General features: G+C 40.0%; 2 protein-coding genes across 10 annotated transcripts in view; one reads left to right on the top strand and one right to left on the bottom strand.

The window, feature by feature from the left end:
• Positions 1-26,348, bottom strand: part of LOC119004800 (activator of 90 kDa heat shock protein ATPase homolog 1-like) — a 76,574-nt gene that overhangs the window by 46,368 nt on the left and 3,858 nt on the right. For 5 of the 9 annotated variants that reach the window (XM_037072019.1, XM_037072020.1, XM_037072015.1 and 2 more), the window contains 2 exons: positions 9,430-9,520; positions 1,664-1,785 (listed from right to left, as the gene is read on the bottom strand). The gene's annotated coding sequence lies outside the window, so the exon portion shown is untranslated. Of the gene's footprint in view, positions 1-1,663; positions 1,786-7,853; positions 8,047-9,429; positions 9,521-24,229; positions 24,296-26,348 lie in introns of all 9 variants that reach the window. The other 4 variants (XM_037072022.1, XM_037072017.1, XM_037072018.1 and 1 more) reach the window with 3 other exon arrangements.
• On the top strand, positions 1,407-25,841 carry LOC119004908 (neuroblast differentiation-associated protein AHNAK). Its single transcript, XM_037072238.1, has 7 exons — positions 1,407-1,464; positions 8,688-8,737; positions 9,445-9,555; positions 10,354-10,467; positions 10,593-10,746; positions 11,028-11,188; positions 11,278-25,841. Exons 1-7 carry the CDS (start codon positions 1,407-1,409, stop codon positions 24,661-24,663), a joined length of 14,034 nt encoding a protein of 4,677 aa, XP_036928133.1. The 3' UTR covers positions 24,664-25,841.

Genomic DNA, 26,348 nt, shown 5'->3' with positions numbered 1-26,348 from the left:
CTGTAAAATGGTGGAAAATGCTGTTTACAATTTCCGAAATTTTTACAAAATTAAGAAGACGCAGAAATAACATGACAACAGAGGTGGTTGCAATAAATATAAATGGTGAAAATAGTGAAAAATGCTTTTAATATGTGTCCGGACCGCTAAATGATATCTTGAAATATCAAACTTCAAACATATTTGATTTACGAAAATATAAGAAAAAAGCAGGAAGCAAATTTTCACGTTAGAGGCTGGGACAGAGAATGTTTGATTCTTCTGCGTGTGAATTACTTTTTAATTAATTACACGATGATTAAATGCGTTGTCAATTATTTTTCTATGCATCAACCACTTCATGAGCTGATTAATAATTTCAGCTCTACATGAATTGAAGCAGAACTCTGTTATCTTTAACAAGATAACGTAAGATGGATTTTTTCCAATGAGAGGTTACTCATCATCAGGAGTTTAATCACTCTCAGGGTGCAATTACCATTTTCACTGACTCACTAAGTCAGTTATTTGCTATTTGAAAATGTATTTATAGTTTCTGGTATTTACATGTGATCACTGGGTGCTGCATGTTGTTTGTTACTGAGCTTTTCTGTGTGACTCAGAGCGTGCCTGGATTTAGTCTTGCCAAAGTCCAGGAAGAAAATAGGGGTTGCCGTGATTCGACATCAATAAAATCTTATAATTGACTTTTCTGATCGCTCACTTGTGCGTCTTGACCTGAAACACAAACTTAATCAGCCTGCGGCCTCACTCGCCAACATGACATCATGTTCTGCTCAGTTAGATTCCACTCAGTTTCCTCTCGCACAATACCAGATATAATCTTCATCATCTTGCCTCTCTGTCCACAACAAGGGGTTCTAAACGAAGTGTACACAGCGTCAAATTGAATTACGGCTCCATGTCAAAAAACTGTTTCACCCCCCTCCCGTGAGCGCCGGAGCCAAAAGCTGACACTGTGATTGTCCTTGTCCGATTAGGCCGATCAATGAGACTGAACAGAGGGGAAAGGAAGAGGAGGAGGAGGAGGAGTAGCAGGAGCAGTGAGGGATGTGTCTGTGTGTTGAGGGAGGGGGGCAGCTCCTCCCATAATTAAGTTAGCGTGCTGCGCTGGAGGTCCATGTTTACAGGGCAGGCAAGGGAGTTTCCTTCACTCGGCGGACAGCTCTGAGCACGGAGACGGCAGCAGCGAGCACTCTCTTCTCTCTCTGGTCATTTCTGCAAATCATCCCTCGCTGCTCTGCGACTGGCGACCTGCACACACAGGCTGATTCAGGACGAGTCGGAGGGGGGAAGCAGCAACTACAGCAGCTGCAGTGGCACCTGCCTAACCCTCCACCACCCTCCCTCCCTGCCCAGCCCAGGACCTCTTTTCTCCTGCCACCGCCTCCACCACCGCTGCCATCATGTGCGACTGTTTCCACCTGGCCTTCCCCAACTGGCACGCCGCCTCCTCAGGGACCGGTGGGCATCACTCTATTTGCTCTCTCTTCCCCCTCTCTTTGACTTTGTCTGTGCTGTTTTCCCCTGAGCAATTCACTGATTCAGCAGCAGGGTTCAGTAGTGCAGTGCGGTGGGAGAGATTACGTTTGTGTTTGTGATGGAGGGAGACAGTGAGTGAGTGTGAGGCGGCTGGTGCTGATGCTGAGTTTGTGTTGCTGACCTGCAGTGAGTGCTGGGTGTGTCTGCAGAGTGCTGGGGAGTGTTTGAAGATGTCATCATCGAGGATGTCAGGCAGCTTCGCTCTTCTCCTGTTTCCCTCCCGCTGTGTCTTTGAAGCAGTGGCTGAAAGGCAAACACACTCGGTTACAGCCGCAGTTCAGTGAAGAAAAAATAGTGGTGGAGGATAACTTCCTGGGGGTAAAGATGAAAAAGGCGACTGAAATATGGGAACAAAACTCTTTCCAAAATTAGTAATGCGTTCACCACAGATCTGAGCTTTAAAGATGCAGCTTTTATGTGAAAGAGGGAAGAGCAACTACCTGTAACGTTGCATCAGTTCTAGTGTAGTAACCCAAAAAATATAAAAACTTTTGAAAGTTAACGATGGTGAAAGCTCCAAACTTACACAGTGCATATTTTAATGATTACACTGCTCACAGTTCTTCTTTTGATACATTGAATTATTAGTTTCTACGTGCAGAGTTTCCAAGGAATCTGGTAGAAATGATTCTTTATGGGTCCATCAAATGCTTACATCCACTAAAATGTAAACAAACCATATCTGATGACGTATGTGGACACGGAACAAAGTAATATCGTTTGTTTGAGACTGCTTTATTAATGATGACGCAACTTATTTTTGTAATCTTAACAAAGAAAGTTTGAGCTGGAAATCTTTATGAAGACATGATTTTAGTATGCTTGTGCAGAGATCACTGACTTTAAAACATTGTTTGAAATAGTTCCTATTTCTCCATTTCTGTGTGATTTATCCAGTTGTTTGCTTGAGCTGGATGTTCTTTGGTACCTAAGTCATTATTTTATTGACAGTTACATCATAGGTTCCTTCAGGGCGGGTGCTCCTACCAAGGATGCATTAAAAGAAATTGCTGCATCACCAACAAGTAGACGATATATGATTCAGGCTCAGGAGAGAGTCATAAAAGTTTATCTCATCAGCTCCTTTAGTTGCCCAGTTGTGATAAATTTCTCCATAGTGCCCAGAGAATAATCCTGTGTTTGTTATTAGTTGTGGCTTTAGATATTATATCTGCTGTAAAATGAGACATACATCTGCTTTCTGTGATTTCTGGTAAATCATTAATTTCAAAATAATGATGGTTGTTTTCTTATGCTGCCACTTTCCATTTCCCACAATTGCCCTAATTTACCTCTGCTGCCACTTTTAATTCAATCTGCCTGCGGATGTTGAGAGGTTTGTGTTGCTCTGAGAGGCTTCAGGCGACACTCAAGATCAGAGAGAGAGAGAAGGAGCCTCGCAGACGGGGTGGCTCGACAGTGGAGCCTTCAGCAGACGATTCTGATCCATTATGACCTATCAGCATCAGACGGGCTAATCCTGCTCTTAAATCAATATTCAGTTTATAAGTGTTACTACTGAAAAGAGTGAATCTCAGCGTTTGTGTTTATTTACTTGGAGCTTCAGCCAGCTGGACACTGATTTAAAGATTTAAAGTTTTGACAGTGTTTTGGTCAATTTTGGCTCAGGGAAGTTGATACTAATATGAAGTTGCTTGTATTTTGTGTTTCTGTATTTATTCAATTTCCATCTTGATTTTCCTTCTTCAAGGGAAATTTTAATTACTTGGATTCAATTCTGAGACACATTAAAACAAATTGGGTGAAAAACTGCACATTGTCCCGACTCTATTTATGGCTGTATTCAAGATAAAACATACTGTCAGTGGAAAACTTTGGCAGCGGTCGTCTCACTAACTTACATTTAATAAAAGACCGACATCCACCTATTATATCTGTAACTCAGCTAAATGTGTTTAAATCTGAGTCACTCTGTGCTTCGGGCATGCAAAGCAAAACAAACACAGAGAAGTGTTGGCAAACAAAGTTCAACCCAGGCGTAGGATACTGACCTAAAATAATATTGTGTCTCCGTAGTTCTGGTGTAATTGCACGTCGTGGGAAAACAGGCAGATTAAGATCTGAATTCCAGAGATGTGATGAAACTCTCTGTAACTTTGCAGCCGATTAGTAGATTGAAAGCATGCGCTTTTACAGTCTCATGTTCATATAATCCATGCAGAAAATCTAATTCTGTTTTTCTTTCCCTTCACTCAAATCTTATTATAATTTGGATCCAAACAAACTGCCCTGCAGTGAAAGGAGCTTGTGTCTGTCTGTTACACGAAAAATTAGCAGAATCCAAATCCAAGAGCACAAATAATGAGCTGTATTACTTTATATTAGTTTAGTGAAGAGGGGGGCTTCAGGGAGCCTTCCAGGTGCTCCTCAACAGGAAGCACAAACTGGAGCAGAAGGTGGTTACGTAAGAGATGAGCTGAGGACAGGCAACTAACACAATACAATTCTTCTGAGACGAGAGAAAATCTACAAACTGATTTATATTTAAAGGATTGCAGGTTTTGTGTTTGTCAGATCTTTTGAATTGAATCGATGAGCACGTTTATGAGAGGTTCACTGGCACAGCATTACGTCGGGACAGATGAGTTTCAGTCAAATTCGTTTAGAAGACTCATTTCTCGTCACACCAGCACTGAGGGATGAGCCACACCCAAATCCAGAGCTGCAGTTGCACCCAAATATGAATCATGCAGGATCTGCACCGCAAAAGATTTCAGCATTGACTCCCTGCGCTTATATATCTGCAGGATATTGCTGTCAGAGTCAAATCAGAACATTAGGCAGGAGGTTTATGAATATTTACACTATCTGATCTATGATAAGTAAATAGGTCAGTGTGATTTTCATTTTGACAATTTTAGTCCGCAGTGAAAGTTGTTATCAGACCCTCGGCAGCGCCCACATGACAAATATTTGAGAAAGGAGTTTCCACATGTGCGATGCCAGTTGTTGGGGCAGGAACACTGGACATCCGTGGTGAATAAGACCAGAAATACATCATCCAGTCAAGTCAAGCAGGGCCTGAATCCTCCATAAAGCTCACTGCACACATCGACGCCATGATTCACTGTGACAGCAGCCGTGTACTCGAGACTTGGCACATGACAGATTTCAGTCTAGAGGCGCCCGAGAACTCCAGTTAATTAAATTAATCTGTCTAATTCTGTTCCGTTTACCTTCCTGGACCTTCAGTAGCTCCACTTCACTCCACAGCTCAAACAGAATAGACAGTTAATATTCAATTACTAATAAATGATGCTGTAGTTTTTTAAATTATGTAATTTACTATTGAAAGGATAAGTCAAATTGTAGACTCACATCAAACAGGTGGTCCTCTGAAAGTATAAAACATCTCTGTGTCCCTCTCCATACTTTTATTTTCCACCTTATTATTTTTAATATCAACCTACTGTTTCTAAACGTGTCCCCTGAATCTAATCTCCCACCTATGCTCCTCTGTAACCTGTGTGAGTATATTTACCATATTTCTATCTTTTGTCAGCAGGAGGACTGAGGGAAAGTCTCTGCTGTACCTTGCGTGCAACATCCCTATGTAACGACTACACACAACCAACTAAAACACATCCTTCGTCCCTTTATACGCTTAATTGTTTCCATTACGTTTACATTTACAGTCTCTGTGAGGCTGCACTTTAACTTTAATACAGTGGTGCCCTGTGCCAAATACTAACTTCAGTTAGCTAACGTGCTCATAACAACAACATGGTTATATATAGCAGGTTTCTCATGTTTACCACCTGAGTTTAGCCTGTTAGCATGCTAATATTTGCCATTTCACACTAAACACAAATACAGTTGAGGCTGATGGGACCAAGTACATTTCTGAACTTAAGGTAATTTTTTTGATCTCATTCATTTTATTGCCTACTTCCTCTTTGATCTCTTATCATATTGAGAGCTTTCTAACATTTTTTTTATCCTATAGTTGTGACATTATACTAAAAATCATGATATGTGAACTTAATCTGTTGACCATGAATGTCAATACAAAAGCTTAACTTCTATCCAACAGGTTTTGAGACATTTCAGTCTGAACTAAAGTGGTGGACAGACCAAATGGCTGACATAACAATCCCTCAGCACAGCACAGCTGTTTCATCTTGAAAATTGTTGGCATCATTGATTTTTATAAGGGACTTATTGATCAATTAGTTTATGGAAAGTTTGGCAGTGTTTCAGCAAAGGTTTGCTATTGGGATAACATTAAGTTTCTTCAGATGTGATTAAGTATCCCTTGACTGATAACATTTGACTCTACTTAAGTGAAACTAAATATAAATATATTTTTGTAAATGAAATTATTACATGAAGAAAATTGCATTTTGCCTTGATGGCATAAGCCTTTTGATAGAAATGCAAACTGAAAATTATATCAAAAAGAGGAGTTGTTTCAGGTGGTTTTAAGGAAGAGTATGGTGCTCTTCTTCTTTATGAGTTTATTAAGTAAATTTAAGTTGCAAATGAATGAAGACATTGGGCATATGCTCTGCAAAGAGTTAAATCTTTGAACTAAAGAGGACTTTTAGAAACCACTTAATTCAGTTTGGGAGCGACACCCAAGGTATGACTGCAACCTAAAAGTGTCCCGCCTTCTTTGTCCATCCGAGACTGAACACATTCTTTTAGCCACTTTAGCAGTAACACTCACACCGGGAATGTTTCAAGGGCAGTTTGAGAGTTAAACAAGAAGCAGCAGCAGCAGGTAGGTGAGATGTTCGATTTCACTTTATAATTAAATTCTGAGGGGCTTTTGTTAGTCATACCTGATCTGAAGGAGTGAGAGGGTGATGACTGTGTGACAAGGACTCATGGTTAATGGTGTAGGCAGCTGCAGAGACTGTTGATTATAATGTTCCTCAACACATCTGCACTGTGGTGCGTTCAGAGTTCACAGTGTGAAGCTTATTTCCTGTCGGATAAATGTTCTTTGATGTTGTTTCTGATCCTCATATCAGAGCAATGTATGTCTGTGATGACAGCGCAGGTTGTCTTTCAGGTACTTTAACAGGATCAGTCATGAATAAATCAGACGTACAATGTCAATGTCAACAGCTTCTTGAACTCTTGTGAATTATCAGCCTTGAGGCAGCAACACACTCTGATTCATTACGCGTTTTCTACATCATCAGTGTGTTGGTTTAACTGTCTTCTAATGCACTTAAACAGGCAGTCAGAGCTCTTCACATGACATTTATTAAAGCAGAGGGTGGGGTGTCAAAGAGGTGGCTGGTTAAGTTGGTAAAGAAATGACGGTGTTGCAGTATAGACTCTATATGTTCAGCACTGTTGATGGTTTTTATATAATGTTGATTACAGAATTATCTCTTTTTCAGGGTTTTGACCTCAAGACTTTACATCAGTTATTAGCAAGAGGACAGTTTTTCAGACTTTTCAAATTACGTTTAGAATCTTTTTGTTTTGTTATTTTGATGCAGATCAGTTGATTTTAACAGCAAACACAAGATCAAAACAACCATCAAAACCTCTTTTTGTTCTTTTTGTTCTTTTTGTTCTGACTTTTTCTGCAAACTACTTCTGCAAAATCCAGTTACTGACATGCTGAGCAGCATTTCTGAATCTTGCTGCACAGGTACTTTGAGTTTTTAGTTGATGTTTTTATATTGATTTTGTTAAAATGAGTCACTGACTTACTCCTAATTGAAAAGCTTTTAGTAGCTCCCTTTCTTGATTTAAACCGCAAACCTTTCAATCCAGTATTACAAGTTGTTCTGCGCTGTTTGGGTGACATATTTCTTTAACTTCTTGATTTAAGTTCAGGAGTTTGATGATTTAACACGACTTACAAAGACTGTAGTGTCTGAATGTAGCCCTCCAAATGATCAGTTATCTTTATCTAAATAGAAAAACATTAACCAGCTCTTTAAACAGCGTTTTATCTGCAATGACAGCAATTTGATTCTTCATGTGGAGTGCAACCACATCTATTCAATAACTTTGGCAGATGCAGCATCCACTAATCAGTGGCATGTTAATGATGTGAATTTATTAGCCAATTAAATCTGAAACCACAGAAAATGCAGACACGCGGAGGACAGAGCAGAACTATTCTTCCACAGTCATTAAGCCTTAATTTATTCAAATATATTCATTTGGGAATTTGCAATTTTTAATGCCAAACACTTTAACAACTAACAAATAGACTTCATCCCGAAGTAGGAGTCCTGATAGCATGAAGAGGTAGTTTGAAATTGAATCCAATCAAATTGAGGTAAGGTATCAGATTGAGTAATAACAATAATGTGACTAACCATATTCATTTGGAGTCAGAGTTTCCCTCTTAGTTCAGCACTGATGGTTGGAGCTGAGAGGCTGCACAGTCTAAATCTGTGGATCAATACTGTGGATCACTTAACAGACGAAGGAGGCAGCAGGTCTCTGGGGGAATTTTTGCCAGGAAGAACTCTGAATAGTCTCATCGTCGGCTCCAGTGTCTGCTTGAAACTAAAAAACAACCGTCAGGAGTCAGACCGGATGAAGGTCTAAGCAGATAAACAACAGTGTTTAACTTTTGTTCCTTTGCATTTGTCTAATTTTTGTGTTTCATTAATTCATTCATGCAGGTTGGTCGGTGACCTTAAACTTCAAACTTGACCCTTTTAACCACCCCTTTAGAGAAGGGCGACACCAGTTAGACTTTGAAAATAAAGGCCCAGTGGTCAAATTAGCAATAGTACGTGATATAAAATGACATATTGTGACTTTTGTAAAGTTATTAACGCTGTCAAACAGTTGTGGTTTGATTCGGTTCAGGCTCCAAAACTACTTGATTAGGTGTTCTAAAAAAAAACATTCTGTGGGTTAAAAACTGCCTTTAGTCTTGTAATGGAAGTTATATAATGATGTAACTCAAGTCACGTAACTTAAGTGATGTAAGTTAATTTATGTACGCGAAAAACCCCAACCTCATCCTGACACAGAGTTAAGTTTAACTATTTGTGACTGTAGTTGCTAAAATTATCTAATGCAATTGTCCCGTTAGCTGTGCAGATCTTCTGACGAAACTCAGAATGTTATCATGAACAGATGTCATGTCGGTGGGTGTTCATGGTACTTTCTGGGTGTTATCTTGTGTGTGTGAACAGGTCCTGGTCGAAGGCTGAGAGGACCAGAGCCCGGTGCAGAGGACGATTCAGTAAGTGACTTCAGTGTGACTTGTGTTATGAACTTTTTAATTTGTCCTTCTGTCATTAAAGAATTCTGTCTTGGCTTCAAGCAACAGAAAAACAGTATGTTATACACACATACACTAAGGATGTCCTGATCCTGATCCCAGTCCTTTCACATTAGTATCCCTGATAATTGATTTTGACCTGACACTGATATTTTCTTAAATGCTGATTAAAAATGTGTCTGACAATGAAATAGCAACTGAAGGCTTCTAAATTTGGCACACTTTACTGTTCATCCAGTTGATAAGTGATTAGGATAAATCCACCTGAGACCAAAATTTTATGGAATTAAATCAATTATTGTTGAGATTATTAACTCTGCAACAAAGCGTTGGACTAACAGACCTGCCAACATTGCCATCCCTGGAAACACACTACTAATGTGACAATTATTAAATGCCAAACAGCCAAACACCAATGCTGCCTTTGGCATAGCAAGGTGTTATCACACTTGTGTGTGTGTGAGCCAGTTTTCTCCACACCTGTTATGATTCACTCTGCAGATACATCAGCTTCAACATTAAAATGATTTTCAGGTGGCGGAAGTAGAGAAAAACCTCTAACTGAAACTGACTCAAATGACACAATATCTCTTTAAAATGATAGCAACCACTGTTTTGGGAAGAGACCAAGTTCTGTTTTTGTGCTGACTGACCTCATGTCCATGCAGACATGTGACGAGCCATCTCAGTTCACAGAGGGTGAGAGACCACGCCCCCAGGGATCGTCCCCCGTCGAGGAGTTTCCTGAAATTGAAAAATACGGCGAGAGTGACAAAGAGGTACAGAGCACCAACACAGACGCAAAAAAACAGGTTAAGACAATAAATCAGAGAACCTGTTTACATGCAATTTCATGACCAAGAAATGTGGTTTCTGAACTGGGGAAACTGGGCTTATTATGACATTTTAGAAATCAGTTTATCACAGAGAGCAGTCTTTAACCCGGTTAGGTAAATGCTTACAAACTGGGTCATTCAACAGTCGATTTTGTTTAGGCTGTAGACAGATGACAAATGAAGTTAGAAAATATCTTGTGACCAGGAGAAGCAAGCTCATGTATTTGGAGCTGAGCACATCCTTGAACCAAAGACTTCTCCACATGAAGCTCGCGTACACAAAATCTACTCAATGGTTAGAAAATTTTAGGAATAATAATTATTGGATTTTCCAAAAGCTACTTTAAAAATCAGATTACAGTCTTGAATACCCTAAAAACTGTTCCATTAGATTCATTAGACTGAATATGTATGTCTGCCCTCAAAAAGAGATTTTAGGGAATGGAGATCAATGGTAAGACTTATACTAAGTGTAGTGAATGTAAATATTACTAATTTAAGGGAACAATATAGGGGGTGAAGTTATGTAATGTAAGATGATCTATTTTGTTTACTGTTGCACATTTCAGACTCCCATATACGAGTGTATGTACATGTGGTGTGTTACTCTTCATACAAGCCTGTTGATGAAACATCTCCTGTCGACGTTTCTGTTTGCAGAAGCTCTGAGTGCAACAATAATCTTTTCTGTTTCATAAGAATTCAAAGATTTTTTTTTTTATTATTTCATTTTCTTTTTAGTGTGAAGCAGAGCATGACCCACACCACAAAAGTGGGAGTGGAAAGAAAACTAAAAAGTCTGGGCTCGGATCCATGTTTGAAAAGCGCTCGACTCCAAAGATGAGTAAACTGAAGGTGAGACATTCCCACCTTCTCCTCTCTGTATTGAATCTGTGAATCCCTCCAGGCTGTGCTGCAGCAGAGAGCAGCTCAGCTGAAGGTAAAATGATTTCATCCTTTCAATGTTGATGTGTTGGCAGGAAGTTCCCAGCCCTGAGTCTGGGGTGATAGTGAAAACAGCCGAAGATGGATGTGCAGAGGGTATCGTTTATGGTGGAGGAGGGAAAGAAGGGATCTTCATTAAGCAAGTGGTACCAGAGTCACCTGCTTCAAAAAGTCTGAAACTGAAAGAAGGTAAACTAGAATGAAAACTAACAATCCTGCAAAATCGTATTTTCTTGTTTGTTTACTAATAATAGAATTCCAAACTCCAATTAGAAATAAATACATAAACTCCTATTTAAAACCACAAATACAAAAAACTTTTCGAGGAAGTTGCACAGATGAATGACTAAGCATAGTGTATCTGTTGTTTTAATTATTCATTTATAAGTTCCCCATTATAAAAACAGATTCATAGACTGAAAGCCTTCTCACTAAAGTGCTCCTGAAATATTCTGCTCTTGTTTATGCAGGTGATCAGATTCTGAGCGCCACAGTGTATTTTGACAACATGTCATACGAGGATGCCATGCAGATAATGGAGCACGCTCAGGCTTACAGAATGAAGCTCTGCTTGAAACGTAAACCAGACATCACAGAGACTGAACCAGCCTTCGAATCTGACGTCATCCCTGTAACTATTTTCAAGTTGACTACTCAGACTCTTTGTGATATGAAGTCTTGGTTCTAAAACTGACATTTCATATTTCTGTTGCTCAACAGGAGGACGACATTTACCCTCCAGAGATGAGGGAACAAGGAAAAACCAAAAGGCGTGGGGATGCCCGCATTTCATGGCCTAAGTTTCCCTCCTTTGGAAAGGGAAAGAAGTCCCGCTTCACAAGGTCTCACAGTTCCTCAGAGGCTGATGAGCAGAGAAAGCTTGAGCTTAGCCCCACAACAAGTGACACAGAGTCACCTATAAAATCTCAGGATGCGCTCAAAGGCAAGAAGAGGCATAAATTAAAGCTTTCTAGTCTGAAAAAGAGAGGCCGCATAAGTTCATCAGAAGACCAGGATACAGACACACCAACAACTGGGCAGATCAGTGGCAAAATTCTCCAGACACATGAAACATCTGACATGCTTTCACCTGAGTGCCTCGAAAGCCCCTCCAGAGAAATACCAGAAGTCTACGAGACAGAAGGTCTGAAAGTAGTGGAAGACTCGAGACTTGAGCAAAACGATCAGAAACTCTCGGAACCTCAAACTGTTCAACACAAGGTGGAACTCATCACTTTGGATAGCACTTTGAAAACAGAAGATCTTACTGTGGCTCTGGCAGAGAAAGAAATCTCTGATACCAAGTCCCCTGATGGCAAGAAAAAGAAGAAAGAACGGTCTGAATTAAAAATGAAAATTCTGGGGAAGGATAAATCGAAGAAAGACGCAAAAGCAAAGTCCTCCCCGAAAAGGCTTAAAACGCTGGGAGCAAGTATTGAAATACCAGATCAACCTGTAATCCCAGGAGATCAACTCACACTTGACAAAACAGTGACAACTCAGAAGGAAATTAGTGTACCTAAGGTGGAACTTGATATATCAGATGTCGCACTTATGCGCAAATCTCCAAAGGAAGATGAAGAGAAAATTAAGAAAGACAAGGACATTAAACAAAAGCAAGAAATAAAGACAGGTCCAACATTCAAAGTGCCTAAAATAGGTTTCAGTGACATTGCCACTGAGGAAACTATGCAAAAAATACATGTAAATGTTGAAGAATCCACAACAAAAATTGAGAGTACAGAAATGAGAGAAGATCCTTACGAGAAACTGTCAAAAAGTGGTCTTTCCAGAACACAACTTCCCAAACGTGAAGAAATTGAGATTCCAGGTATGGAGGACATGTCCAAGACCAAAGTCAAACGACCTAAAGAGCCTAAAGCTGGTTTGAAGGGACGTTATGAAGAACACCAAGCTGAAACTGTACAAATGTCCATTGATGTTGACAGCGTAAAAGAGGCAGTTTCAAAATTACCTGGATATAAGCTGCCAAAGGTTGACATGACGGGAGTGCCTATTCCTGAGGACATTATTGTGATAGATGCAAATGCACAGAGAATATCAGTGAAAACACCTACTAAAGTTGTAGACACCAAAAAGAAACACGAGGCACACTTTGCTGAGTTTGACCTTACTGCCTCTCCAGAAATCTCCAAGATGACAGTCAAACAACCGAAGATCACACCTGCTGATTTAACCTCAGAGGAACTCATAATTGAGACCAAGGTACATGTAAAAACACCTGAAAAGAAAGTGATTCAAACAGAGGTCTTTAAACGAGAAGATATCGTAATACCTGGAAAAGAAAGCATACAAGAAGTAACCATCCTTCAGGCACAAGATAAGAAATCTAAGAAGACAAAGATAACAACAGCTAGTTTTGGTATTGCAAAACCAGACATAAAAATCCCTGACATCGGATTTGACCTGCCAAAACAAAAGATCTCCAAGCAAGAAGGTGATACAGTAAAAACAGAAGGAACTATATTCATCCAAGAAGTAAAAACATCACAAACTGAAACAAGGAAAGGCAAGGGACAGATTGGAGGAGTCATATCTGGTATCAAAGTACCTCAAATTGATGGCATTGAATACATTGATTCAGTTGGTGCTTCCTCAGCCCAAAAGGAAGGTGACAGAGTGCTAACAGGTTTTGGTGTTAGTCTTGATGTTGCAAAGCCAAATTCTGACATCTCTATTCCAGAGATCAGAGCTGAAGTAAAAGATGTGAATGCAAAGGACCAAACAATTAAACTGGCCAAATCTGGAGCATTTACTGCAGACATCAGTGCAAACATACCTGATGTAGATAAGGACATGAGCATTGATGCAGCGGAGATAAACACATTTGAAAGAGAGGGAAAGGGTAGAAAGTTTAAGATGCCAAATCTCGACATCTCCATGCCAAAGGTGAAAGGACCTAGAATCGATTCAAGCCCATCAAAGAAAGATGTAGGAGTCACACTACCAGGAGATAAAGCTAAGGTCAAACTTCCAGATTTTCCTAAGACTGATGTAACACTTGGAAACATACATGTTTCTATTCCAGAGCAAAAGATTGATGTTGAAAAACCTGAATTTGAAATCACACCTCTGACGACCTCTGAATTTGATGTACAAGGAGATAAGTTCAAAGTACCAAAATCTGGTATCAAAACCCCCAAAATCAAAGGCCCTGAATTTGATTTAAGCGTATCTAAAGAAGTTGTCAAAGTACCAGATGCTAAAGCTGAAGGGAAACTCCCACAAACCTCTGAGACTGACATTACCCTTGGTGATGAGGAAATTCATGGACAAGGTAGCAGGTTCAAAATGCCAAAGCTGGGAATCGCAATGCCAAAAGTAAGAGGGCCAGAAATTGATTTAAGCAAATCAAAGAAAGACATAGATGTGACACTACCAGAAGCAAAAGGAGAAGGTCAACTCCCTGACGTTGAATCACAGGGACCATCTGCAAAAGTGGAAATTAAAGCTCCTGAACTGAAAGGTGCAGCAAGGGAAGCTGAAGGATCACCATCAAAATTCAAGATGCCAACATTTAAACTACCAAAATTTGGAGTTGGTTCTCCAAACATTTCTGTGGAAGAAGAAGTACCCACAGGTAAAACTGAAGCACCCAGCACTGAATTTGAAGGTCCGTCAATAGATATGGAAACCATTGCAACTGATCATGAGGGAAAAGGAAGTATGTTTAAAAAGCCGCACTTTGGGTTCTCTATGCCTAAAGTCAAAGGGCCTCAAATAGATTTGAGTGTATCACAGAAAGACGTAGATGTCACAACACCAGATGTCAATGCTGAGGTCAAACTCCCAGAAGCTCCCAAAGTTGATGTCAGTCTTGGAAGAGCAGAAGTTATTCTTCCAGAGGAAGATTTGGAAGTTAAAAGGCCAGAAATTAAAATGAAACATCAGCAAAGCGAAGTTGAACTTGATGGGCAAGGAAACAAATTTAAAATGCCAAAGTTGGGAATGTCAATGCCAAAAGTAAAAGGACCTGAAATTCATTTTGGCCTTTCAAAGAAAGATGGAGATCTGACCCTATCAGAAGCCAAAGCCGAAGTAAAAGTCACTGAAGTTGGAATCGAAGAACCCTCCGCTGATGTGGAAATCAAAGCTCCTGAAATAAAAGTTGCGGCAAAAGGAACAGAAGGATCACCGTCAAAATTTAAGATGCCGTCATTTAAACTACCAAAATTTGGTGTTGGTACTCCAAACGTCTCTGTAAAAGTTCCTGAAGTGGACAAAGATGTCAAAATTGATGGAGCTGACATAAATATCCCTGAAGAAGGCTCTGTAGTTAACATCTCAACACCCAATGTTGACATTGAGGGCCCTTCGACAGACATTAAAAGTACAGGAACTGAACTGGATGGGAAAGGAGGCAAGTTTAAAATGCCAACTCTTGGTTTCTCTATGCCAAAGGTGAAGGGACCTAAAGTCGATTTAAGTCTATCAAAGAAAGATGTAGATGTCACATTACCAGAGGCTAAAACTGATGTCATAGTTCCAGATGTTGATCTCGGAAAACTAGATGTTTCAATTCCAGAGGCTACAATCGATGTTCCAGATGCCAAACTCGAATTCAAAGATCCAGGCGACCATAAAATTCCTGAAATGGACCCAACAGAGTGGGAAGCAGAAATGGATGGTCATGGTGGGAAGTTTAAAATGCCCAAGTTTGGAATCAAAATGCCAAAAGTTAAAGGCCCTGAATTTGATTTTAGCTTATCGAAGAAAGACAGAGACGTCAAATCACCAGAGCCAAAAGATGGTGTCAAACTTCCAGAGATTGATCTCGGAAAAGTAGATGTTTCAATTCCAGAGGCTAAGATGGAGGTTAAAAAACCTGAACTGGAAATGCAGTCCTTGCATATTAAAGGGGAACTTGATGGAAAAGATGAAAGGTTCAAAATGCCAAAGTTTGGAATCAAAATGCCAAAAGTTAAAGGGCCAGAATTTGACTTATCAAAGAAAGACACAGATGGCACAAAACTTCAAGCCGAACTTCCAGATGCCCCTAAATTGGATGTCAGTCTTGGAAAAGCAGAAGTTCTGGTTCCAGAGGTAAAGGCTGAAGTTGAAATACCTGAGCTGGAAATTAAACCATTGCAGACTGAAGCTGAAAGTCAAGGAGGCAGGTTCAAACTGCCAACATTTGGGATGGCAGTACCAAAGGTAAAAGGACCTGAATTTCATCTAGGCTACTCAAAGAAAGATGTGGATGTCACACTACCAGAAGCCAAAGCAGATGTCAAATTAAAAGAATCTTCAGCTACAGCAGAAATTAAAGCTCCTGAAATTGAAGTCACAGCAAAAGATACAGAAGTATCATCAAAATTTAAAATGCCAACTGTCAGTGTCTCTATGCCTAAAGTCAAAGGTGATATACATTTAAGCTCATCAAAGAAAGGCGCAGATATCACCTTACCAGGGACCAAATCTGATTTTGAAGTCCATGGAGCCCCTAAAACTGATGTCAATCTTGGAAAAGCTGAAGTTTTGACTCCAAAAATAAAGGTGGACATTCAAAAACCTGAAGCGGAAATCAAACCTTTGCAGACTGATGTTGAACTTGACGGACAAGGAGGCAAATTCAAAATGCCATCGTTTGGAGTCACAATGCCAAAAGTAAAAGGTCCTGAAATTGATTTTAGCCTTTCAAAGAAAGATAAGGACATGAGACTGCCAGATGCTAATGCTGAGGTCAAAATCCCAGAAGCTCCTAAAATTGCAATGGAAATGAAAGCACCAGAGTGTGAGGCAGAAATCGATGGGCAACAAGGCAAGTTTAAAGTGCCAAAGTTTGGAATATCCTTGCCAAAAGTAAAGGGGCCTGACATTGATTTAAGCCTCTCAAAGAAAGATGAAAATGTGACACTACCAGAAGCTAAAGTTGATGTCAATCTCCCTGATGCTGAACTAAAGGAACCTTCTGCTAAAGTAGAAATAAAGGCAGCTGAGATTGATGCTCCATTAAGCAGTATGAAAGGATCACCATCAAAATTTAAAATGCCAACTTTCAAATTTCCCAAATTTGGAGTTGCAACTCCAAATATCAGTGCTGAAGTACCCGATAAAGATGTCAAAATCGATGGAGCTGACTTGAGCACTTCTGTGCCTCACACAGATGTTGATGTACCAAAAGTCAAAGCAGAGATCCATCTGCCAGAGGTTGAAGTCAAAGAACCTTCAGGTGGTGTTGTGATAGACCAACAGCCAGGTGTTGAGTTAGATACAAAAATGAAAAAGCCAAGGTTCTCAATGCCCAGATTTTCTTTTTCAAAACCAAGTGTAAAGGCCCCAGAAGTTGATGTCAGCCTTCCAGATGTGAACGCAATTCCAGAGGGAAAGGTGGAAATGAAAGGAGGGGAAGTGGATATGAAACCACCAGAGTGTGAAGCAGAAGTTGATGGGCATGGAAGCAAGTTTAAGATGCCAAAGTCTGGAATCACAATGCCAAAGATAACAGGGCCTGAAATTGATTTAAGTCTATCAAAGAAAGATGTAGTTTTGACACTACCAGAAGCCAAAGCTGAAGTCAGACTTCCTGACATTGATCTGAAAGAACCTTCAACTGAAGTGAACATTAAAGCTCCTGAGATCAAGCTTGAGAAAAAGGATACAAAAGGATCAGCATTGAAATTTAAGATGCCAACATTTGATCTACCAAAATTTGGAGTTGGTACACCAAGTGCCACCATAGAAGTGCCTGATACAGACAAAGATGTCAAAATTGATGGTGCTGAGATTAAAATTCCCGAAGAGGTTCTAACAGTTCACATTGCAGCACCCAGCATTGACACTGAAGGGCCATCAATTCATATGAAAACAACAGGACCTGAACACGAAGGAAAAGGAGGCAAATTCAAAATGCCAAGTCTCGGTTTTTCTGGGCCTCAAGTCAAGCGACCTGACACTGATTTTAGCTTATCAAAGAAAGATGCAGATGTGACACTACCAGAAGCCAAAGCTGAAGTCAAACTACCTGAAGTTGAACTGAAAGAACCTTCAGCTGACATAGAAGTTAAAGCTCCTGAGATCAAGTTTACGGCAAAGAATACAGAAGGATCCCCATCAAAATTCAAAATGCCGTCATTCAAATTACCAAAATTCGGAGTTGGTATTCCAAGTGCCACCATAGAAGTGCCTGATACAGACAAAGATGTCAAAACTGATGGAGCAGACATAAGCATATCTGGCCCACACACAGATGTTTATGTACCACATGTAAAAGCAGAAGTCCATCTGCCAGAGGTTGAAGTCAAAGAACCTATAGGTGGTGCTGGGATAGAGCAACCATTGGGTGTTGAAGTAAATGCAAAAATAAAGAAGCCAAGGTTTTCACTGCCCAGATTTTCGTTTTCAAAAACAAGTGTTAAGGCCCCAGAACTTGATGTCAATCTTCCAGATGTGAATGTTGCAATTCCAGAGGGGAAGGTGGAAGTGAAAGGAGGGGAAGTTGATATGAAACCACCAGTGTGTGAAGCGGAAGTTGATGGAAGCAAGCTTAAGATGCCAAAGTTTGGAATCACAATGCCAAAGGTAACAGGGCCTGAAATTGATTTAAGTCCATCAAAGAAAGATATAGATGTGACACTACCAGAGGCCAAAGCTGAAGTCAAACTTCCTGACATTGATCTGAAAGAACCTTCAGCTGAAGTGAAAATTAAAGCTCCTGAGATTAAGATTGAGAAAAAAGGATCACCATCAAAATTTAAGATGCCAACATTTGAACTACCAAAGGTCAATGTAGAAGTGCCCAATGTGGACAAAGATATCAAAACTGATGAAGCTGACATGAAAATTCCTGAAAAGGTTCTTACAGTTGACATTGCAGCACCCAGTATTGAAACTGAAGGTCTATCAATCCATATGAAAACAACAGGAACTGAACATGAGGGAAAACGAAGCAAGTTTAAAATGCCAAGTCTCGGTTTTTCTGGACCTACAGTCAAGCTACCTGACACTGATTTAAGCTTATCAAAGAAAGATGTAGATGTGACACTACCAGAAGCCAAAGCTGAAGTCAAACTCCCAGAGGTTGAACTGAAAGAACCTTCAGCTGACATAGAAGTTAAAGCTCCTGAGATCAAGGTTAAGACAAAACATACAGAAGGATCCCCATCAAAATTCAAGATGCCATCATTCAAATTGCCAAAATTCGGAGCTGGTACTCCAAGTGCCACCATAGAAGTGCCTGGTACAGACAAAGATGTCAAAATTGATGGAGCTGACATCAAAATTCCAGAGGAAGTTCTCACAGTTCATGTTGCAACACCCAGCATTGAAACTGAAGGTCCATCAATCCATATGAAAACAACAGGACCTGAACATGAAGGAAAAGGAGGCAAGTTCAAAATGCCAAGTCTTGGTTTTTCTGGGCCTACAGTCAAGCAACCTGACATTGATTTAAGCTTATCAAAGAAAGCTGTAGATGTGACACTACCAGAAGTTGAAACTGAAGTCAAACTACCTGAAGTTGAACTGAAAGAACCTTCAGCTGACATAGAAGTTAAAGCACCTGAGATCAAGGCTAAGACAAAGCATTCAGAAGTATCCCCATCAAAATTCAAGATGCCGTCATTCAAATTACCAAAATTTGGAGCTGGTACTCCAAATGTCACCATAGAAGTGCCTGATACCAAAGATGTCAAAATTGATGGAGCTGAGATTAAAATTCCTGAAGAGGTTCTCACAGTTGACATTGCAGCACCCAGCATTGAAACTGAAGGTCCATCAATCCATATAAAAACAACAGGACCTGAACATGAAGGAAAAGGAGGCAAGTTCAAAATGCCAAGTCTCGGTTTTTCTGGGCCTACAGTCAAGCAACCTGACATTGATTTAAGCTTATCAAAGAAAGATGTAAATGTGACATTACCAGAAGCCAAAGCTGAAGTCAAACTCCCAGAGGTTGAATTAAAAGCACCCTCAGCTGAAGTAGAAGTTAAAGCTCCCGAGATCAAGGTTAAGACAAAGAATACAGAAGTATCCCCATCAAAATTCAAGATGCCGTCATTCAAATTACCAAAATTCGGAGCTGGTACTCCAAGTGCCACCATAGAAGTGCCTGATACAGACAAAGATGTCAAAATTGATGGAGCTGAGATTAAAATTCCTGAAGAGGTTCTCACAGTTGACATTGCAGCACCCAGCATTGAAACTGAAGGTCCATCAATCCATATGAAAATGACAGGATCAGAACAGGAAGGAAAAGGAGGCAAGTTCAAAATGCCAAGTCTCGGTTTTTCTGGGCCTACAATCAAGCGACCTGACGTTGATTTAAGCTTATCAAAGAAAGATGTAGATGTGACACTACCAGAAGCCAAAGCTGAAGTCAAACTCCCAGAGGTTGAACTAAAAGCACCTTCAGCTGAAGTAGAAGTTAAAGCTCCTGAGATCAAGGTTAAGACAAAGAATACAGAAGTATCCCCATCAAAATTCAAGATGCCGTCATTCAAATTGCCAAAATTCGGAGCTGGTACTCCAAGTGCCACCATAGAAGTGCCTGATACAGACAAAGATGTCAAAATTGATGGAGCTGAGATTAAAATTCCCGAAGAGGTTCTCACAGTTGACATTGCTGCACCCAGCATTGAAACTGAAGGTCCATCAATTCATATGAAAACAACAGGACCTGAACATGAAGGAAAAGGAGGCAAGTTCAAAATGCCAAGTCTCGGTTTTTCTGGGCCTACAATCAAGCGACCTGACGTTGATTTAAGCTTATCAAAGAAAGATGTAGATGTGACACTACCAGAAGCCAAAGCTACAGTACAAGTCCCGGATACTGAACTAAAAGAATCTTCTGCCAAAGTAGAAATTAAATCTCCTGGAATTGATGTTCAGATGAGTAATGTTGATGGATCGCCATCAAAATTTAAAATGCCAACATTCAAATTACCTAAATTTGGAGCTACTGCTCCACATGTCAGTGTGGAAGTACCTGATGTCGACAAAGATATTAAAATCGATGGAGCAAAGCTGTTAGTATCAAAAGACAGCGCTAAAGTGGATGTCATAGCACCCAGCATTGACAAAGAAGGCCTATCTGTGGATGTGAAAGCTAAAGGGGATGAAGTGGAAGGATCAGGAAGCAAATTTAAAATGCCAAAGTTTGGGATTTCAATGCCCAAAGTTAAAGGACCAGAAATTGATTTGAGCTTGTCAAAGAAAGACACAGATGTCAAACTCCCAGAGCCCAAAGCTGAAGTTCAGGTTCCAGATGTTAAAGTAAAACAACCATCTGCTAAAGTGGAAATTAAAGCTCAAGCAGGTAGTGTTGAAGGATCCCCATCAAAACTTAAAATGCCAACATTCACATTGCCTAAATTCGGAGCATCTACTCCAAAGGTCAGTGTGGAAGTACCTGATGTGGACAAAGATATTAAAATTGATGGAGCAAAGCTGGAAGTATCTAAAGAGGGAGCTACAGTTGATGTCACAGCACCCAGCATTGACACAGAAGGCCTATCTGTGGATATGAAAGCTAAAGGAAGTGAAGTGGAAGGATCATCGAGCAGATTCAAAATGCCGAAGTTTGGCATCTCAATGCCAAAAGTTCAAGGACCAGAAATTGATTTGAGCTTATCAAAGAAAGATGTTAAAATCACAATACCAGAGGCTAAAGCTGAGGTCAAACTACCCAAAGTCAAAGAACCTGAAGGTGCACTACCATCACTACCAGATGCACCTACAGTTGAAGTTGAAAGTAAGGTGAGACGACCAAGCTGGGCTTTTCCTACATTTTCATTTTCGAGAACAAGTAGTAAAGCTTCTGATGTTGATGTAAATCTTGAAACACCCAGAGTTGATGTTACAGTACCAGAGGCCAAAGCAGAAGTCTCTCTGCCAGATGTTGAAGTTCAAGGACCTACAGGGGCTATTTCAATGGGAGAGCCGCCTGCTGCAGAACTTGATGCAAACTTGAAAAAAACAAAATTTTCACTACCTAGACTCTCTTTTTCAAAGTCAGGTGTTAAAGCACCTGCAGTCAGTGCTGAACTTCCACATGTGGATGTTTCTATTCCAGAGGGAGAAGTGGTAGTCAAACAACCTGATGTGGAGCTTAAGCCAGTAGAGGGTGATGTACAAACAGATGGACAGGGAGGCAAGTTTAAAATACCAAAGTTTGGGATCTCAGTGCCAAAGGTTAAAGGGCCTGAAATTGATTTGAGCTTGTCAAAGAAAGATGCTGCTGTCAAACTACCAGAAGCAAAAGCTGAAGTTCAACTTCCGGATGTCAAAATGAAACAACCATCTGCTAAAGTGGAGATTAAAGCTCCTGAGATTGAAGCTCAAGCAGGTAATGTAATAGGATCACCATCAAAACTTAAAATGCCAACATTCACATTACCAAAATTTGGAGCAGCTACTCCAAACGTCAGTGTGGAAGTACCTGATGTGGACAAAGATATTAAAACGGATGGAGCAAAGCTGGAACAATCAAAAGAGGGATGTAAAGTGGATGTCACAGCACCCAGCATTGACACAGAGGGCCTGTCTGTTGACGTGAAAGCTACAGGAGGTGAACTTGAAGGAACAGTAAGCAAATTCAAAATGCCAAAGTTTGGCATCTCAGTGCCCAAAGTTAAAGGACCAGAAATTGATTTGAGCTTATCAAAGAAAGATGCAGATGTAACACTCCCAGAGGCCAAAGCTGAAGTTCAACTTCCGGATGTCAAAATAAAACAACCCTCTACTAAAGTGGAGATTAAAGCTCCTGAGATTGAAGCTCAAGCAGGTAATGTAAAAGGATCACCATCAAAACTTAAAATGCCAACATTCACATTACCCAAATTTGGAGCATCTAGTGCAAAGGTCAGTGTGGAAGGACCTGATTTGGACAAAGACATTAAAATTGATGGAGCAAAGCTGGAAGTATCTAAAAAGGGAGCTACAGTTGATGTCACAGCACCCAGCGCTGACACAGAAGGCCTATCTGTGGATGTGAAAGCTAAAGGAAGGGAACTTGAAGAAACAGGAAGCAAATTTAAAATACCAAAGTTTGGCATCTCATTACCCAAAGTTCAAGGACCAGAAATTGATTTAAGCTTGTCAAAGAAAGATGCTGATGTCACAATACCAGAAGCTAAAGCTGAGGTCAAACTACCCAAAGTCAAAGAACCTGAAGGTGCACTACCATCACCACCAGATGCACCTACAGTTGAAGTTGAAAGTAAGGTGAGACGACCAAGCTGGGCTTTTCCTACATTTTCATTTTCGAGAACAAGTAGTAAAGCTTCTGATGTTGATGTAAATCTTGAAACACCCAGAGTTGATGTTACAGTACCAGAGGCCAAAGCAGAAGACTCTCTGCCAGATGTTGAAGTTCAAGGACCTACAGGGGCTATTTCAATGGGAGAGCCGCCTGCTGCAGAACTTGATGCAAACTTGAAAAAAACAAAAATTTCACTACCTAGACTCTCTTTTTCAAAGTCAGGTGTTAAAGCACCTGCAGTCAGTGCTGAACTTCCACATGTGGATGTTTCTATTCCAGAGGGAGAAGTGGTAGTCAAACAACCTGACGTGGAGCTTAAGCCAGCAGAGGGTGATGTACAAACAGATGGACAGCGAGGCAAGTTTAAAATGCCAAAGTTAGGCATTGATTTAAAAGCATCACCGAAAAAAGTAGACATCACACTGCCAGAAGTTGAAGCAGAAGTCAAACTCCCTGAAACTAAAGTCAAGTCTTCAGCTAGTGTGAAAGGTTCTGAGAGTGACGCCAAGTCAAAAGATGTTGGAGGATCACCATTAAAATTTAAAATGCCAACAATGAAAATGCAGAAATCGGGAAGTGCTACTTATGATGTCACTGTAGAGACACCTGATGTAGACAAAGCAGCTGAAACTGATGGATCTAAAGTTAAAGCAGATGTGTCTGTCAACATCAAAGGTCCAAGTCTTGATATTAAAACGGACGTGTCCAACGCAGCATTAACAGATACAGACACGCCAAAGACTGAGACTGATAGCGTGGTTCTTGGCTCTCCAAGTAAATTCAAACTACCATCATTTAAAATGCCAAGAATGAGTTTCTCCAAACTGAAACCAGAGGACGAACATGTCCCTGTTGTGACTGAAAGCAAAGAACATCAGCTGAAAATGGAAGTTGAGCCGAAAGAAGAAATGAAATCACCAAAAATGTCTTTGACAACATTTGGTGAAATCCTCAAGAATATCGATGTTGAATTTGATGTTTCAAATGCAGACAAAGAGGAAGTAAATCTTGAAACCTCAAAGGTTGTCCATGAAACGGATGGACCTGGTGAAAAGCAATTAGAGTCAAAAGAAAAGGAAACAAAAACAAAGCAAGAGACTGTCAAAAGTCCTGAGAGGACAGGTTGGTTCAGGTTCCCTCGGTTTGGACTTTCATCCCCATCAGAACCTGCAAAGCTATCTGAAAAAGACGAGCACAAAGATGAGAAGAGCCCTGCAGGTGAAACAGCAGATGAGGAACCAAGCCCCACCTGTTCTGTCCAGTCGTCAGATGCCTTCGCTGATATTAGCTCTGCAATGACGAGTGAGCATGCTGGCCTGTCTTTATCGTCTCCAACCAAGGTGACCGTCAAATACTCTGATCCTACCGTCACAACAGGGCTTGGAGAGATGCACAGTAATGTCATCACTTCCACCACGAGGACCGAAGTGATCTCAGTTGAGCCCAACTTACCTGAGAAAATCACCATTCTGTCATCTGGAGTTTCATCCTCTTCAGAAGACACACTCCAACTGGCATCTGGAAAAATACACGTCATTACATCAAACATACAAGCAACCCCAACAGCCCAGCAGGCCAAACTACTAACTGACGTCCAAATCCAATCAGCTGGAGACTTTCCCCTGAAATCAGAGTCGAACGAAGGTGCATCGATGTCGGTTGAGGAATCACCGAGCGGCATGAGATCGCTGTTTGGGAGACATTTCTTCAGGGAGACATCAAGTGAACGAAGTGAAAGCAAAGAAACAATTGTCATAACTAAACAAATCACACATGTGATTGAATCTTCTGAGCCGATCTCAGGTGAGACGGCTTCATCGATTCAACGACTGAGGGACTCGGTGCACTCTGACAAAATGAGGTTCTTTGACGGGGCTAAGAAGTGAAATAATTTGATCTAAATTATGTCAGAAGATAGATGTTTAATTTAGCAGTCACAGGAAAGATTTTGTCAGCGCTCAGGTGTCAATGCTGGTTGCATTCTGATGACCTGTGAAAAGGTGGATTAATGTTTTTCACACTGACGATGTGGTTAAGTTGTTGATAAACTGTGTAACTGAGTGCCCTTAGTGCAAGTTAAGACATGGTGTGACCAAATATCTTCGCTTATGATGATGCAAAACTAAAGTAAGCCATGTCCTTTGCTTATCAACACTTATAATATCTTTGTCGTTTGATAGTTTTTAATGTACAACACTGATCCGACTTACTTGTGCTCTTATTTGTCGATTGATAATCACCAGTGCATTTGATTTAAAAACAGTTAAACAACACTGTTGCATAAATCGATCAATGTGACTGACATTCCAAAATATGTTTACAATAATTTCACTGTAAAGTTGACTCGTGAACACCTATAATACAACAGTGCAGTATATTATAGAACTATGAATATGTATCACCAAGATATTCTTGTTGCTGTAGCTAAAATGTAAAGAAACAATAGCAAAGCTGAGATGACAAAGCTTATGATAGAACACAGCACTGCTACAGCTATATTTTTATTAATATTTTTGCTTAGAACCTAATTTGCTACAGTAAAAGTAAACCTATGGTAGCTTTTCTTGCAATATTGCTGTACAAAGTGGGAATATTAAACCGGCTGTGTAAATAGCTTTTAATGATTTCTGGAGTTTTATCTGATTACTGCTCTTCTCTTTGAAATCTAACTGAATGTTTGCAAAGTTATATACAATAAATAAATATGATTATATGCAAACCTGTGGCTGACAGTGATGAGTTATGTTTTGTAATCCAGGTTGGTGGGTGTCAGGTTTGGCTTTTAGCCTAAAATACATTAACGTCATAGGGATTCATCGATCAGTTGTTAAATATTGAATTATTGCAAACAATTTTTTGATAATTGATAATCAGCTTGTGCAGTTTTTTTTTTAAGGAAAATTCTTTGATTGCAGCATCTTCAATGTGAATATTTCCTTTTCCCCCCACACTATGACAAATAAACTGAATATTCTGACATTTGAGGACATCATCTTGACATTTTCTGACAACTAATCAATAAATCAAGAAAATCTGTGACAGTGAAAGTAGCTGTAAATTAGCTAAATTCCACCAACAGGTGTTTCTGCTGAAATTGTGTGACTTGCCAGTTCACAAAATTTTAGATAAACACACTTTCTATTGCTGTCAAGTCTGATAAAAAAAAACGTATAATATAATAAACATAAAATCTGAATATTATTCTGTTTAGCCAGCTGAGCAAAAACTAGAGGATGTCTTTGAAAACAAGACTAGATTATTTAAAATATTAGTACCACACAACACAGTCATATGAAGCATTAATTCATTTGCTCACTGGAGGGAGACAAAGCTCACAGATACAATCTCACTATCTGTCTTCTTGTTATAAAATACGAGGTTAGAAAAGCGAATTATTTGTGTAAAACTCAAGGAAACATCTCCTTGCTAGCTTAATGATATGAAAGTTACGTTAGCATGACTTCCACTCCATTAGCTTTGATGCTTTGTTAATAGTTGGCATTGCATAACCCTCCAATGACTTCACTTAAATGTTATCATATGAAACAGCCCTATAAAAAGAGAATAAGTC

Source organism: Acanthopagrus latus, chromosome 16 (assembly GCF_904848185.1).
Source record: "Acanthopagrus latus isolate v.2019 chromosome 16, fAcaLat1.1, whole genome shotgun sequence".
NCBI lineage: Eukaryota > Metazoa > Chordata > Actinopteri > Spariformes > Sparidae > Acanthopagrus > Acanthopagrus latus.
Note: the sequence above shows the minus strand (reverse complement) of the source record. Positions and strands in the feature narration are given on the sequence as shown.

What these genes read in the sequence shown, in the direction of transcription:
- LOC119004908 (XM_037072238.1), top strand. Translation starts at nt 1,407, where the DNA reads ATGTGCGACTGTTTCCACCTGGCCTTCCCCAACTGGCACGCCGCCTCC. An exon ending in CCGGTGCAGAGGACGATTCA is followed by an intron (nt 8,738 to 9,444) that starts GTAAGTGACTTC and finishes ATGTCCATGCAG; the next exon opens with ACATGTGACGAGCCATCTCA. An exon ending in AAGTCTGAAACTGAAAGAAG is followed by an intron (nt 10,747 to 11,027) that starts GTAAACTAGAAT and finishes TTGTTTATGCAG; the next exon opens with GTGATCAGATTCTGAGCGCC.